This window comes from Adiantum capillus-veneris, chromosome 23, assembly GCF_014529385.1.
Source record: "Adiantum capillus-veneris isolate H3 chromosome 23, ASM1452938v2, whole genome shotgun sequence".
Lineage (NCBI taxonomy): Eukaryota > Viridiplantae > Streptophyta > Polypodiopsida > Polypodiales > Pteridaceae > Adiantum > Adiantum capillus-veneris.
The window spans coordinates 107,827,763-107,845,632 of NC_140953.1; the positions used below are offsets into that span (position 1 = coordinate 107,827,763).

The 17,870-nt window shown below is 39.6% G+C and overlaps 1 protein-coding gene across 1 annotated transcript; it reads left to right on the forward strand.

The window, feature by feature from the left end:
* Positions 1 to 1,536: 1,536 nt before the first annotated feature.
* Positions 1,537 to 7,036, forward strand: LOC147428329 (ATP-citrate synthase alpha chain protein 2-like). The gene is made up of 6 exons (XM_086496830.1): positions 1,537 to 1,569; positions 2,055 to 2,117; positions 2,346 to 2,507; positions 2,581 to 2,661; positions 2,731 to 2,782; positions 6,894 to 7,036. Exons 1-6 carry the CDS (start codon positions 1,537 to 1,539, stop codon positions 7,034 to 7,036), a joined length of 534 nt encoding a protein of 177 aa, XP_086352956.1.
* Positions 7,037 to 17,870: the final 10,834 nt, after the last annotated feature.

Here is a 17,870-nt window from a genome sequence, read left to right on the forward strand (position 1 = left end):
GGGATGTCGTAGCTTGAGACAAAGTAGTATTTGGAGGTACATCCATCTGTAAAGGTTTATCACTGGAACAAGTTGTCTCCAAAGATTCAGTTGCAACGACTAAAGTCATACTGCAAGAGTTTGCATCTGTTTTATCATTTGCATCGTTGAAGGTAAGGATTGGTATCTTCAAGTTTGAAGGAGTATCATTCACCATAGCATCTAGTAGTTGTTTAGAGACAAAGACTTTATTCTGCAAGGGCGGTGACGAGGCGGATTTTTCTGCCTGGATCACGACCAAAGAAGGGGTTATGTGCCGGTTGGTTGTCACAAAAGAACCAAAATCTTCTGAATCTTCAGCTGTTTCAGCGGGTATTAAGGCTTCCAATTGAGAAGGGGGAGGTCGAGGGAGCTGTTGCCTCTTAGACATTTGGAAATCCACAAAGCAACAATAGAGCCGTCTCCCACGTGATCTTTCTTCCTTAATAATGGCTCTGAGTGTCAGAATATGATCAAGAGTAGAGAAACCTCTCCTGAAATTTGCCTGTCATGCTGCTTGTCCACGTCTCTCTCTACCCATCTACTCGATTGCTGCTCAAGGATGGATGCGTACAACCGTGCCAATGTGTGTCCAATCATGATAGTGCGATAGTTCCCATGCTCCATAGGCTCCCTTGACTTGAAGATAGGTATGATAGTAGACAAACTCCAAGTATAAGGTAGGCCCTCGTTGATGCGAGAGAGAGAGAGAGAGCCCAAACGTTGGATCTCTGAACTGAACAACATGCCAAAAGTACAAACGGGGGGGGGGGGGGGGGTGCATATATAGGCAATTCGCAGAGTTTCCCTACTTGCCTGGAAAACCCCACGATCCTAGAAAAAGGCTAAAAATTGTAATAAATATGTAAACTCACTAAAAGCGACCTGACACACACATTTAGTAGTAGAAATGCAGAAGCCTTGAGACTCTGACCTTGGGAAACCTTAGGAACGAGGGTCTCGCCTCATACCAGCTTACTGAGTGGGTAACACCATGGAATGCATCACAAGTGAGCAAGGGAGGCCAAGACAACAACCAACAGGTCCCATGGCACAAAAAACAGAATAGGAAAGGTAAGCTATGTCCATTGATATTTTGGTCAAGGCAACAGTTTAGGCCCTTGAAGCCTCTCATGCATCAGAAGCTCCCCAAGTTGCTCCTACAAAAGTTCAGCAAGCATAAAAAATGCATTCAACAATTGCAGATAATCAGCCTTGTCCATGTCAAGGGCGAAATCAGTGACACTTTGGGACTACTTTGATGTACTTGCCCTCAGAATTGGCACCATTTGAGTGTCATGAGGGGTTTTTTAAGTAATAGAGGTCGGCCTCTTTTCTTTTGGGGAGAGAGAAGAAGAAGAAAAGAGTTTAACGTCGTAGGAAACTATCCCAAGAGACCTTAAAGATCTATCCAACGAACCAAGGTTTCTTGTGCAGGTCACAAAGGACACCGATTTTGATGAGCTTGTGGATAAAGAGCCATAATTGACTTCTACAAGGCTGGTAGTGAAGCCAGATATGCTTTCTGGAAAACGTGGAAAGAGTGGTTTGGTATGTTTTTTTTCTTTGTTGGAGATCCAATGCTCTATGTAGCATGTTTTAAGTAATGGCATTGTGTGATTTGGAACGTCACTCTGACATCGCTCCTTGAAAATCTCGGCGTATTGTTCCGACTTGAAGAATTGATGATGTTTTGCCTTCCAGTTTGCATAACTTGAGTGAATGAAGGGGCATTGATGCACCTATGCACCCTGTTTGTTTGAATGCTTGAGAGAACGCCAGCATTTGTGTCTGGGTACGTATCCACATAGACAGATATGAAATTGTTGTTACAAATGCAACACACACTTCATATCTATGCACCAATGCACACATGTTCTCTCATCGCTATCAAATTTTCTAAAAGCTATGAAAATTAGATTATTTTAAACTTATAATGTTTAGAGATTTTTCGTAATTATTCAACTTTTGTAGGTCTTCTTTGACATTAGGTATGCCGTTTGATGCCGTTTCTTAAAGCCAATATTGCAATGTAGGTTGCTCTTAATTTGCAATTGGCTGATGTCGTTGTATTTGTCAAAGAATGCCTTGGGAAGGAGGTATAATGTGTACTTAATTTTTGTGTACAAGTAACACATGAGCCTTGACAGATAAAAATGATTTTCGGTACTCTGTGTACTCAGATCAGCCTTTGAAGGCTAAACCTTTTGATTCTCCATGGATAGATTTCTATTTTGGTGTAGACTCCTCATTTCATCTATCAAGCAGTATTCTTTTGTTTGCTCCTCGATACTGAGATGTTTGGTGACAATAATTGTTTCTTACAGATTGAAATGGGTGGAGCTAGAGCTCCCATTACAACGTTTATTGTGGAGCCCTTCATTCCACATGATGAGGAGTTTTACCTCTCTATTGTGTCGGAACGGTTAGGTTCAACGATTAGCTTCTCCGAGTGTGGAGGAATAGAAATTGAGGAGAATTGGGACAAGGTGATTTGTTGTAGCTATTTGGAATTCGTGTGTTACATGGTCTTCCTGATGGTATAGGTGTTTGGGTTTGCAGGTGAAGCAATTTTTTGTTCCAACCGCTCAGCCCCTTAGCACTGAACTTTGTGCTCCATTAATTGCCACTCTCCGTTTAGAGGTACTACCAAGTAACTTTCTTCAAGGTTGTTATGAGTAAGTCTTGAAAATTCTGGTTAAATTTTTGCAGATCCCGAGAAAAATTGAGAGTTTTATAAAAGGTGTATTCCACGTGTTTGAAGGTATAGTGTTTCGTATCTGTCAATCTTGAGCTATTTAAATGTATTGTCTACGGATGTACTATTATTTTGTACATAGATAGGGCTTTCCCCATGGATGAAGAATTTGTGTTGTATCTTTTGGATTTTTACCCTAACAAACAATCTGCCTCCTCCCCTGCAGTTCACATTGTTGTCCCCATTTGCTCTCGTCCTTGAGGATTACAAGCATGGCATGAGAAGTTGTAGGGCAAGAAGGGGAGAGAGATGAGATGAGATGAAATGCTATATTAATGTCTTCAAAAGGCCAAAATGACCTATGAGACCGAACTTATACAATCCTGGTGGATCTGATACAAAGTCTGTGTGAAACAGTAAAAGTGTATGTACAAAATAACAATAAAGAAAATGATAAACTTGGTGGGTAAGTATCTAGGGAGGTGTCAAAGATCAAAGGCTTGCATGGGTTGATGCCGAATGGTATCAATGTCCTCCACAGAGAGGGTTTGCAGAGGACGGATCCCTTGTCTCGCCAAGATAAGTGTGATCTCTTGTTGTAGTCTCTTTCATCTGGAAGAGCGACCGCTCATCGTGGATCTCCCAATCTCGGCCGCTTGATCACTTAGTTTGCCTCTACTGATGATATGGTCTCTAGCTCTGCTATATATATATATATATATATATATATATGTATGTATGTATATGTATATGTATATGTATACACACACACACACACACACACACACATATATATATATATATATATATATATATATATATATGTGTGTATATGTATATGTATATGTATACACACACACACACACACACACACACATATATATATATATATATATGTGTGTGTGTGTGTGTGTGTGTATGTATGTATGTATGAGCTAATTAACTAACTAATCCTCTCTCAAATCCCACCACAAATCATACATTGGCTAGCTACTACTCACAAGTGCTAAGGCTGATTAGATCTAGCACAAACTCAAGGCACCATTTTGACTACTAATTGTGACAAAGACAAGCATGCAAAACAGCCGCCAAATCCATACTTAATCCTATCAAACTCAAGCTTAATGAAGCTCTAATCTTAGCACACACACATGAGAATGATTAGCACAACATATGCCGCTTTAGTTCTACTCTAATCTTGATAAAACAGCAAATGCATTGCTACAACCACTTAATCATGAAAGCACACAAGATGAACAAACAATACATGAGATTAACACCTTATGCAAGCATAGATTGCTATTGCTCTAAGGAGTAGTGGAGAGATGAGCTCCTTGCTCACCAAGATCTCACACTTAGAAATGACCCAAAAGAATGAGTTAACCCTAGCCTCATTGTCCTTTATACCTAGGGCTAATTTACAATGTCCTCTTCACACGTGGGCGGACAACCCAAATCTTGACTAGCCTAGGCTTAGCTAAATGGGAAATTACTATGCCGCTAGGCTCCATAGTCTTCATCTGCTCTCTCCATCCATTCCGCACCATCCTCTTCATGCATTATTCATTCACTCTTCACTTGTTGTAGTCCCTTGCGCTTACTCCACATAGTCTCTTTTGCATGCCTTTGGCTTACAACCAAACACCCCCAGATCTAAACGTTGTCGCTCCAGAGACAACGCCTTTGCTTTGTTGTGTAGAGCTTGTGTTGTCATTGCCTTGCCTTCATGTGTTGATCAATTACATCTTTAGAATAGTATTTTTGGTCTTTAAGTATTGGAACAGAACATGGTTGACTTCTTGGCATTGTTTTGTAGATGATGAGGCTTGCTTTGTGTTATTGATCTAATTGAAAAGAAAAGATAAAAGGAAAATATTGGTGCTGACACCAAATTAGTTGAGAGGAAAAAACCCAATGGTAAAAAAAGTGCTCTCAATGTTGCTCTTATTGCTTATGTACACGTGGAACTTGAAGAATATGTACTTTGTGCCTGGGTCTAAAAGCCAAAAAAAGTGCCTAATGTATGTGTTCAATGGTAGGAACACCCTATATTCATATGAAAAGATGTGCATTAAAAACAAGATGTTGTGCAAGAGGTAGTTTTTGATGGGTTCTTCAAAGAGAAATGGTAGCAAAAGAAGCACTTAAAGCACTTTTAAAGCTTCCAATTCTCTGAGAAGGGCTTTTGACGATGAAGTTCACTCCATATGTTCTTGCAAGAAAACAAGACACAAGTGATAAAATCTTTTCATTTTACATGGTAATTTCCAAGGTGCTTTTTTCAATGTGCGTGGACATCTAGTTAAACTTGTGTTCTAATGCAATGCCTTGTAATGTGGCATCAATATGAGTTGAAGCTCATGCGTTGAAACATGTTGTGCTTGAGACCTTGGGTACTTGTATAGAGTAACGCTAAAGCATTGCTCTAGGCAAGTGGCATTTGTTGGTGAAGATTATCCTAACTAATGGACTTGGAATCTCCGGCTCCATCACCTTAGAATAGTAGACTTAGACTCTTATGCCTATAGGCCCTACATAGGCCATAACTAATTGAACTTAAGTACATAGCTCAACTCTCCAAGTTCAAGCATAAAAGAAAAAGACACACACAAGAATTATATACAAGCAATGTATGGTGGAATTTACAAGGTAGGGAAATCAAAATTGTAAAGCATAGAAAATTTTCTCCAATGATGTAGCGGAGCTTTGCAATAACTCTTGAAATAGCGTTTTTCCTTTTGCGTTGATGTTATTATCATCATATTTGTAGATGCTTCTTCATGGTTGAATCATTTTTGGCATCTAGCTCTTGTTGATTAAGTAAACCCCCAGATCTAAGCCATCTGGTATGATGGAAATATGCTATGATGGATCCTTGGGGTTAGTCAACTAGGGACTTTTCCTGCATTTGTTGAAACATTTGAATGTACAAGGGATAAAACATACATAGGCTTATAATAGATGAGTAGCTGTAAGGGAATACTTGTGCCCATGACATGTGAAGTACTCATTGTGCTCGTACATTGCAATAATAGGGGAATGGGATCTGTGTTGCAGAGCCTAACATGATTTGATGGAAAATAATTTAGCTCTGGTAGATGTGTTGTCTTCTTTGACAAGGTTGATTGATTTTGACCCCCATTAAGACATTCCTAGAGTGAGAGGCTTCAAATATGTGATTGTGTAAGGAATTTGGCATATTTAAGCATTAATAAGTAAGTAGTTGCCAAGGGATATCCGTGCTTATGTCGTGATTTGTACAAATGGGAGTCATGTGTAATTGTGCTTGTGCTTGTACATTTTCATAGCTAGGGAATGGGATTAAACCATGTTTGCGCAATTCAAAGAACTAAACCACAGCATTTTGTGACAAAGTTTTGGTAAGTAATTGACGTAGTAGTTGTGCGCGCTCCTTGATAGTTACCGTTGCATCTTGTTGAACTTTTAAATCTTGAGAATGAGATGCAATGAAGCCAGACTCCATTGAAGGTGAAGATTTAGGGATTTCCATTTGTTGTGGTGGTTTAGGTAGCCATACTAATTTGGATTTACTTGAAATAGATGCTAGTTCCAACTGCTTCTTTGGAATCCACTTTTGAATTTGCTTCAGTTGAGGAACTGTTGATAGAACTCGTGTAGAATTCTTAGATTTCTTTGCTTTTGGTGGACTCTTTGTTGTTCTTGGAGGTTATTGTGGTTGGTCTTTGGGTAGACATATGTTTGTGTTTCCATGGTAAAAACCTTGTTCTTGTAGTAGCAAAGTTTTTGGCATCCATCTATATTATTTTAGCTAACCCCCAGATCTGAACCATTTTGTACCTTTGAAAACTTTCTTTGGCCTCGTTGTTTTGGTTTGTTTGGCTTCTTTGGCTTTAGCTTGGGTATCCAAATTTGTTGAGCACCTTTGTAGAAGCCTTGTACCTGTAAAAACTTTTGTGACACCCATCTTTGTTTGATTTGTTGAACCCCAAATCTTGGTTGTTCTGCTCTAGAAGCATTTGGCTTCCTAAACCTTCTTTGGGTTTTGGGTTAAGTAGGTTCTATTTTGGGTTGAATCTCTAAAGGAACATGGAATTGAGTTTTGGATTTTCCAGTCATTGGTAAGTTAAACTGATGTGCTCCAATGTTGAATGAGATGTGCAATGTGGCATAATTGAGCATGCATTGTTGCTTGTAGATCCATTGTTTTCCCAATATCACCTGCTCATCCTCTGCACAATCTACAACTTGAAAAAGGATGGACATTCCAACACCTTGGATGTAGACCATGACATCAGCAACACCATAGCTTTGCACCCTGATCTTGTGAAAGCTATATAGCAAGTCTTGTGTTGTCATTGCCCTTTTTTTCTTTAGCCGATTGAAGATTGAAAGTGGCAATATGTTGGTATCGGCTCCAGAATCAAGTAGGGCAGTGTATGTGCTTGTCCATGTTTCTAACCCTATTGTTAGCAATGGTGTTGGTGGAACTCTTGAGTTCAAAGGGTTACTTTTGACTGTCTTTACTTGCAGTTTTTGTCAGTAGGTTTTTGTTACTTTGCTTATAGCCACCTATTTAACTTCAGTCTCCAGCCTGTTCTTGGCTACATGCATGCACTTAGACATCCCAGTGGTTAATTTTTCATAATAGAGATTTGAAGATTTACCATTAACACATTTGGCCCTTGGCTCCCCACTTAGCATTTTTTTAGTTAAACTCATAGGTTGACTCTTGGCTTGCATGATGTATATCGATGTGTAGTCATATCCTAACTTATCACAAAATTTTGTGCCCTTGGACATAGCACTCACATCCATGGTTGCAAGAACTTGCATCCATGCATGTTCATCTATTTCAATAGCAGAGAAAGGTTGAGGCTTGTAATCATCATCCTTTTCTAACCGTCTTGTTCTTTCCATTTCTTCAAGCATAGAGGCTCTTTCAAAGAGGTCACATAGCCATGCACCCTCTTCACTTGTGGTATTATCTGTGTGCTCCTTGTTAGGATCATATGAGTTTGATTCAAAATCCTCAACTAGGGTTTTGGTAACATCCCTATATGGGTGATCATCTAAGTTGACTTTGATTATTCTATTATTGTGGCAGAGATAGAGCTTGTTATAGCCCCAATCTTGCACCACTAGAAGTTTTTGCATAAAAGGTCTCCCTAGAATCACCTCATAATTGGTATCTTGATCAAAATCTACCACTGCAAAAGTATGCTCAATCTGTATTCCACAGATGGTAACTTCCACATCTTCTAATAATCCTAATGGGTACTTCACCACACCGTCAGCAAGTTGTAATCCCATGCGTGTTTTGACTAAGGCTCCCTTTCCCCATTTTTTCCAAGTTTCCTTTGTCACAATACTGACCCCTGCCCCAGTGTCTAGTATTGCTATTGTGCGAACCTCATTCACAATCAATATTAAAGTGGTATTTCCCTTGTCCCCTTTTGCTTTGATATAATTACTCGTCTTGCAAAAGGCTTGTGGAGTTATGGCAGACATATCCTCCTTAACTCTTTCCTTGCAACGCTCTTCTTTTAAGTTTCCATGTCTTAAACTCTCTTGTATCTGACCCCATAACTTTGGTTTGAAGCGTAAAACTTCTTCTAAGGTTAGCGTAAAAGCCTTTGGACTTTGTAGTAGCATTTCAGCAGTGATGTCCTGAGGTCCAAGTTTTTGCTTTTTGACACTCCTAGTCATTGGCATTGGTATGATCTCTAAGTGATCTTCATAATGGCCTAAATAAGAAGGGAGAGTAGCTAAAGTTTTAGAGATGCTAGGTGGATGATTGTCTTGTGAAACATTCTCAACACTTCATTGCTCCTCTTCTTCTTGTTTTGAAAGAGAAGATCCAACAAATGATAATGGGGCAACTTTATAAGAAAAGCTTTCCCTATCTTGTTTATTCACCCTTATCTCATCCCAAAGCTTCTCGTGGTCAACTTCATCAAGATTTATCTCCAACCATGGCTCTACTTCAAGCTCACTATCTGGTGCATACAATTGTTCTACGTCCATCCTAAGTGATTGATCCTCATTTATTGGCTCCAAAGTGGGTGTTAATTTTGGTACTTGATCAATTTTTTTAGGCGGTCCCTCCCACATGGTTTGTGTGTCTTTGATCAGCTTCATGTTTTTGGCTAACTTGTGATTCTCTTGAATTGGATTAGGATGTTCTTGTATGTTCTTGGGTAAAATTGGTTCTGGTGTAATCCTATCCTCAAAGGCTTTCAAGAGGGCTTCTAGGTTTTCATTCACCTTTTCTATGAGCACTGAACCCCCCGAACTAGTTTTGAATAGTTCTTCTAGTGAAACTTGGGGTTCATCTGCATTTTCATCCCCCAATGCTTCATCATCTTATTTTGGTGGCATTTTTATCTTTTGCGCTTTTCTTCTTTTACGTTTCTTGGGTTTCTTTTTTGTTTCCAATTTGTTTGGCTCCTCAATGTGTTGTTGTTTAGCTTGAGCTCTTGTCACAATATTTAGTGAAGTTGTTCATGCTTCTGAAGACCCTGGAATAGTCTCAACCATATTCAATGGGGTCTTTTCAGGTTGTTCCCTTGGGACTGGTCTTGAAGGACAATCCCTAGGTAGATGGTCATTTCCACAAGCACTAGAATAGCGTATCACTTTTGGTCAGTTTTCTTTTCTTGGTGCTGCCTTTTCCATTTTCTCATCATGACGGTCCCTTGTTCCATGATCCTCATGATTTGTAATACATGGCTCAATTGATTCACTAGGTGGAGATGCTTTTTGTGTAGAAGTTCCTTGAACATGACCTGTTTTTGCTTTGAGTTGCATAAGCAATTGGTTTGTTTCATGGCTACTAGAGGCATGTCTTGCAAAAATATCTTCCACATGGTAAAATATTCTTGGCTTTTTCCTTTCTAATGGTACACTCCCTTCCACTTCAACACTCATCAAACTCTATGTGATTCTTCTCGAAGAGATGCATATATAATTTCTTATCCCTTAACCCCTCAAGGAAACAAGAGATTAGTCATTCTTGACTTGGCATCTCCTTTTTAGGACATCTTGTTATGTATGTTCGGAGTCGGTCAATACTCTCTCACACAGTCTCATTTTCTTTTTGTTTAAAGCCTAGGATTTGAGTCATCGTATTGTGCTTTATTCCTATCTTGGAAAAGGGTTCTATGAAGTGTTCTACCAAGATCTCAAAGTCATACAAAACATTTGGCTTTAGTGTTTGGAACCAAAGCAAGGCTTAGCCCTCCATGGTTAATCCAAATCCTTGCACCATTGTGTGCATCAGTCACTCCTTCAGCAAAAAGAAGTTGACGATACTTTGCTATGTGGTCATATGGATCCCCCGTTCCATCAAACTTCTTACAAAATTCTTGTAGGGTAGATGGCCTTAAATTCTTAATTGTTTCATCCCTTACATCCCATGTTCTATCTATTCTCTCTTCCCTTTCAAATCTTGGAGGTACTAGAGGTGCTTTTGATCTTACAGGTTTCTCTCTAGGTCTTGTCTCACCCCTTGGGTGCATTCTAGAGATTGGTTCTTCTAGAGGTATAGCCACTGATGGATCCAAACGGTCACAAGGAGCACTCACCAAAGATCTTTTAAGTTGGACATCCTTAAAGTGAGTGGCAGTTGCCACTTCTGTATGTAGTTTTACCTGAACACCCTCCCATGTATATCTTTCCAACTCATGCCGATGCACTATTCTATATTGATTTTTACAATCATCTTCAAGTGAAGGTGGGTTTCCATTTTCATCATGATAAACATTGATAACATTTTCAAGTGGATATGTGTGCATCAAAGACATTGGAGTGCAATAGAATACACCCACACTATTTCTATATAATACCACATGCTCTTGATCAAGCATAATCCTAGCAACTTGTACATAGGAAACTTCAATAGGAGCAGCTGAAGAGCTTACCTTTGGGTCCAAAATTGGTGGATTTGTTGGAATGTAAGAAGCACTTTTGGTTGCCCCCACATCCTTTGGTTCTGCAATTGATTCTTGGAGAGGCTTCATGTATGCCCTTGCATGCAACACAATCCCTTGAGGGTTCATGTCCTCGTACTCTGGCGTCATCAAAAAGATTGTTCCTTTTGCGATAATATATTGGTCCACTTCAAATCTTACCATGACATAAGGTTCTGACATAGTAGGAGCATTTTCCAATTTAACAACATAAGTGTTAGCGGGATCAACATAGAGCTTGGCCCAACATGATTCTCTCTAGCATACACTAGTCGTGTGTTATGTAGCGGCTTTGTAAAGTGCGCATTAGCCCTTTGTTTATCAATATGGTACAAGTCATCCATGGTATTGGATGTCATACTATCCAATACTCCTTTAAATTTTTGGAATGCAATGTTCTATCCTCTTGAGTGAGGTCCAATGGAGCAATAGCTCTTGTCCCACTTCTTTGAGTAGATACCTTTAACTGTCTTGTGTTTTATGTGTAGCTTCCTTTGTGCCAATAGACTCTAGAAAGCTTTCCTTAGACCCTTGAGTCACAATCCACTTGTTACTGGCTTGGTTTGATTGATGAGAGTGGGGCTTACCCTAGATAGGTACCCACTTTCAATATTTAAAGGATTTTAGTTAGAAATATCAATAAAACTAAAATTGACATGATAGAGTATAGCTAAAAAAATCACTAAAAACTGACCTCTACAGCTCAAACAGGCTCCTGGACATGATCAAGTCCAATAGCACTGCTTTTGCGCTTAATCTTGGATGCTCACAACTTTGTTTCTACTCTTTTAATGTGTTTTGACAAGTTGTGCAACGTTGGAGTTCCTTTTAGGTACCTTAGGAGTTCAATTATCAACTATGGCAAGCTAGTCAACACAGTTTTGGCCCTCTCTTGCAAATACTGGACTTGTCTAGAAATCAAAGCACATAGGGGAGATGTATAGGAGTCAAGCAAGAGGTTGAATACCCTGAATTTCAAAAAAAATGGTCTATCTACTCTCTGCCCCTCAGATTGACATCATGATGTCAATATTTGAGCTCAGATCGACATCAGCTTTTTAGCTGATTTGAAGCCCATTAATTGCTCCTTTAATGCGGGAGAGTTAGGCAGGGGTAGTTGACTGCCTGCGCACTAAAAAACAGTTGTTTTATGGCAAAGTAGAGCTCACGCACGTGCACACCGTTCCCACTACACTATGCCAAGGATCCACGAGGTAGTGCCTAGGAGATTAGCTCAAGGCCAAAAGTCCCACGCGACCCCCAAAGGATAGCTAAGCGATAGCTTCATGCTCATGGCAACTTGTGTTCCACTCCCGGCACAATGCCGTATTCTAATCTACCCAAATAACCATGTATGCATAAATGAAAATGCTTAATTAAGAATAGAGCTCACTAATCTCCTTTTCCTACAGTAGCTGCACACAAGATTAATCAAGGTTAGATTGGGCCTAATTAGCCTATGCCTAAATATGCCTAATACTATGACACTACACTAGCTACACTAGCTCTACTCTTTCCTAGATAAACCCACTAATTCTAAAGCTAATACTAACTTCAGCTCACTAAACTAACACTAATGATCTATTAATGCTCACTAATCTATGGCCCATGCTAGCTTTCGCTAAGCAAGTAGCCCACTAATCTATTCTATTAAACTAGCGATGCAATGCAAGCTAACTAATAATACCAACTACAATGCACTCTAATCTTAGTCCACTAACTTCTAATTAATTACTTTATCTAATAGCTAACTAACTCACTAATTAGCCTACTCTAATGCTAACTATCCTAAATAGTTATCTACTTTAATCTATAAACAGTCCCTAATCTATGCTCTAACTATGCTACTACTTAGCTTAACTAAACTAATAACTAACGCTAATCTAATCTATGCTTATTACTCACTAATTAACAAAAAACAAAGAAATTAAAACTAATTTAAATATTAATAATCTATGCTCTAAACTAACAACTAACTACACTACACTAACTACACTATCTCTAAACTAACTCTAACTAAAAACAGCAAATCAAATCTAACTAAATCTCACTAATCTAAGCATTCTTATGCTAATCTGACTACTAGCTATGCTAATCTAATCCTAGCTAATCTAATGGAGGGAATTACTCACCGCAAAGGGGTTTTTAGTAGAGATTTTTGAGCTCTACAAAGTCCTCCCTTCTTCTCAATGCACACACCATTAGCTACTAACTACTCTAATTAATCTATGATTAACACTAATCCTAAGTAACCTAATGCAAAAAAGAAGAAAATGTGATTCCTTTTTGGCCCTTCTAGCTAGAGCTATTGCGCTTATCGAATGAAGCAAAGCTCACTAGCTTAGGTCTCTCGTTCCCCGGCAACGGTGCCATTGTTCGGCCGCCATAGCACTAGTAGTGCTCCGATCTCTCGCACACACACACACACTCGTACTACAAGCTTCCAAACGGATTCTCAATTTGGTGAAGCTTAAGTTACCCGTCTAGCTCACGGAGGAATCAATGCGACGTCTCTCGCATTGGAGCATCAGGCTATCTCTCAAGACAAACACGCAAGCAATCATGCACACACATTCAATCCGCATCTCTACCCATAGCTAGTTAACTAACTAATCCTCTCTCAAATCCCACCACAAATCATACATTGGCTAGCTACTAATCACAAGTGCTAAGCTTGATTAGATCTAGCACAAACTCGAGGCACCATTTTGACTACTAATCGTGACAAAGACAAGCATGCAAAACAGCCACCGAATCCACACTTAATCCTATCAAACTCAAGCTTAATGAAGCAAGCTCTAATCTTAGCACACACACATGAGAATGATTAGTACAACATATGGTGCTTTAATCCTACTCTAATCTTGATAAAAACAACAAATACATTGCTACAACCACTCAATCATGAAAGCACACAAAATGAACAAACAATACATGAGATTAACACCTTAAACCATACACCAAATCAGCACTTAGAATTATATTGATGAAATATGCTGAAAATAATGGAGATAAGTAGAAAACTACAAGAGAAGAGAGCAAGCTTTACTTGCCTTGCATCATAGAGAAGATGCAAGCATAGATTGCTATTGCTCTAGGGAGTAATGGAGAGATGTGCTCCTTGCTCACCAAGAGCTCACACTTAGAAATGACCCAAAAGAATGAGTTAACCTTAGCCTCATTGTCCTTTATACCTAGGGCTAATTTACTATGTTCTCTTCGCACATGGGCGAACAACCCAAATCTTGACTAGCCTGGGCTTAGCTAAATGGAAAATTACTATGCTGCTAGGTTTCATAGTCTTCATCCACTCTCTTTATCCATTTTGCACCATCCTCTTCATGCATTCTTCATTCACTCTTCACTTGTTGTAGTCCCTTGCCCTTACTCCACATAGTCTCTTTTGCATGCCTTTGGCTTACAACCAAACATATATATATATATACATATATATATTGTTAGGAAATAAGACGTAGCTAAATAGATAATTGAGTAGATTACTTAATGGAGAGAGGCAGATTTATATACACGAGATTATAGAGTAGAGAGAGAGAGAGAGAGAGAGAGAGAGAGAGAGAGAGAGAGAGTACACATGATATACGTGGTTCACCCAATGTGGGCTACGTCCACGGGAAAGCAGCCACTCAATGGCTTTAGTACTTCAAAACAAGAAGTAGTTTACAAAGGGATTATACCCTTAATGGAGCTCCCGCCTTGCTTCACTCTCACCACCTCACACTCACCTTGTTGCATCAACTTCACACTATGAAATGTGTGTAGAAATGGCCTCTTTTTATAGGCCAAAAGGGCTGCCCTCTCTTATGAGAGACAGCCATGTGTAGCCGCCCTTGTGCGAATAAGTCCAAATCGGACCCTCCAATCCGCTCATGTGTGGCCGCCCTTGAGAAGACAAGTCCGCTTTTGAATTCGGCCACCGGCCATTGAATTCCAACCACCGGCCACCGGCCATTGACTTCCGACCACCGGCCATCGGCCATTGACTACCGGCCACCGGCCAACCAACCGGTTGTTTTCCGACCACTTTCCGACTGCCGTCCGGCCATAATATTCCGGCAAAAAAGAATATTCCGGCCTTTAAAGTTGCCCCTGATTCTTGTCCGTGAAAATTTTGGTTTCCGATGAGTGATTTTCCTTCACGCACGATGGCTTCTCCTCATAATGGGGGCCTTACAAATGTGCGCTTTTACCACAGAAAATTACAAGGGTAAATCAAGCTCCATACTTAACATATATATATATACATATATATATATATATATATATATATATATATATATATGTATGTATAAATATATATACATATAAATATATATGGCTCAACCTTTTCCACAAGTCGAGATTGATGAGCATGCATAATTGCAATTTTTGGCAATGATTGATGTTAGTGCTATGTCTAAAGGCACTAAGTTCTGTGATGAGATGGGGTATCACATTACTCCTATTCTTGTACTATAAGTCAAAACTGAGGAACAAGCAAAAATTGAACCTTTGGGGTCGGTGAGGGATGAAATTACCTTGACCGATGTCTCCTATGAGAGTGAGAGTGGTTATCTAGGGGATTTCGCCCAATCCAAGGGAGAGGAGTCTGAAGGGGATCCTATTGTGAATGAAGAGGCACTCAAGAAAATTAGAGACCTTCTCAGCCATTTGCCCAATGGAATTGAAACTCTTAACCAAAAAAAAAAAAAGTGAAGACACGAGGATAGCAAATAGTGAAACAAGTTAGTTTGAAAAATGAATACATACACATGGTGGGTGTCGTAGATTGCATTACGGGTTACAAAAAATGGAAGACAACTTTGGTCTTATACAAGAATTAAAGGGGAGCAAAACTCGAGACACGCAAAAAGTTAAAAACAAAGGAGGCCACAGAAAGGAAGTAACATTGCAAAATCGAAAGGTCAGGCCAAGAGATCTAAACATTCGGTGGAAGATCCACCAACCATGACAAAACCAGAACGCAAAACTTGCTATGAGGAGTGTAAAAGAACACTAAAGAAGTCATGGCATTCCTTCATAGTTTATATATATATATATATATATATATATATATATATATATATATATATATATATATATATATATATATATGTATGTATGTATGTATGTATGTATGTATGTATGTATGTATGTGTGTGTATGTAAATGTAAATGTACATGTATATGTATATGTAAATATAAATGTATATGTATATGTATGTATATATATATACGTGTGTGTGCATGTATGTATGTATGCAGGTATGTATGTATGTATGTATATATATACATACATACATACATACATACATACATACATACATATATATTGATGCGACGAAATTGTGCCACCCTCATCAGTTTTTTTTTTGCGCACCAAGCAACCCCACTTGTATACAATTTTTCTTCCTTCGGCAGTGTTTTTCTCTTACAAGTAGCTCTCGACACTCTACCCGTGAGAAGAAGCCCTAGTGATGTGGAATTGATGAGCCACCTTTTCTCTTTTTGCAACCTCATGCTATAATATCTAGTCTATTCACTCATGAGATTTCCCTCTCCTTACACCCTACCCCCCTAGTTGCCTCTTTTTAGTCCTATTTAAGATCTCAAGGAGTAAATGAGATCTATCCTTGCTCTTACACACTTTGACCAAGAAAATCATAAAAAATAGAAATGCTTACACCTTTCACTTTCATAGTACTCCTTTCTTACAAGCATTTATTTCCACACATGTGACCCCTCACCTCACCTCTTCCACACACTTATCTTGCATTTATGAGGCCACTTGTAGAAAGTGATGTCACCCCACTTTTTTTATGCAAAAAAAATAAAAAATCATATTCACCTTTTCTCTTCAAGCCACCTCTCCCATGTGCCATAATAAAGGTTATGTCCCTTCCCTTACACCTGACCTCTCTAGTCTACCCACATGTCATCTACAAGCTTGTTTTGTCTCCTACTTATCTTAACCTTAAGCATGCTTTTAACCTAAGCTACTCCCTCCTCCTCCTCCTATATAAAGGCATGCCATGCCACTCTCAAAGGGCTTCAAGTTTCAACACTAGAAGAAGAAGAGAACACTAGAAAAAGAGAGATTCCAACCCACTCTCAAGAAGAAGACCTTGAACCTCTGCAAACCATGCTACTCCTCCTCCTCTCTTAGCCTTACTCATACTCTCCTCCTCCATCTGCTTCTACAACCCTCTCTCTCTCCCTCACCATGCTTTCCCCTTAGTGCGTCTTGTAGCTTAAGCTCCCTCCTCCACCATCTCCATGAAGTAAGCCACCTCCACTCGCCTTGCTCCACCTCTCTTACCTTGTCATGGCCACGCAAGCGCTTGCCATTTCTAGCTTGAAAGAAGCATTTCCATCTTCCTCTCAAGCCTCTCTTGCTCCCGCACATGGTGACTTCCCATGAGGCTTTGACAAGGCCGCCTTCTTGCTTCTCCCTTCTCTACACTATGCTTACTTATATACTTCTTATGCTCACTTATGTACACCCTACTCTTACCGCGGTATGGCATAATAAAGATCTACTTTCATAGCCTCCATAATCTTGCTTCTTGAGTAAAAAGGAAAATAAAAAATGAAAAACACATGTGGTGCTCATGCTCCTACATGACCTCACTTCTTGTGTTGGTCATAGTTTTCTTGCTTGCTTGGTTGGTTTCTTGGTGGGTACGCAAGATTTGCCCACATCTCAAGAGGATTGAATATCATGTGGTGCGTTTGGCTTCTTGTTCCCCTCTTCCTTGTGTGTGTGGGTGTGTTTGGGTTGGTGAAGTTTGTGTGGACGTGTTGGTAGACCATGTGTCCTAGTCCACCCCATGACTAGGTGGTGCCCCCAGTCTTGTTCATGTAGTCTATGCGCACCGGGAGCGGGCAGGGAAATGAGGCCACCGGGTCCCGTTCATTTTTCTCGGGCTCATAAGTTTTTGGTGCCCCCACTGAGGAGGGCCAACGCTTTCAGTTTTCATGGTTATGCAGTCATTTCCTACGTGGAGCCTAGTTGGCATTGTCAAGTTCTTATTTTACACCAAAGCATTAGCACGTGAGAACACCGTTGATTTACATCTTGATCCTCACACTGGGTTAATCACATCTACCGTAAAACTTAAAGCAAGTGATGTCAAGAATTTCTTGAAGGAAGATGTAACTACCTCAAAAAATCTTGTTTAGGAGTGCCCCATTTGCATGTGTAAAGA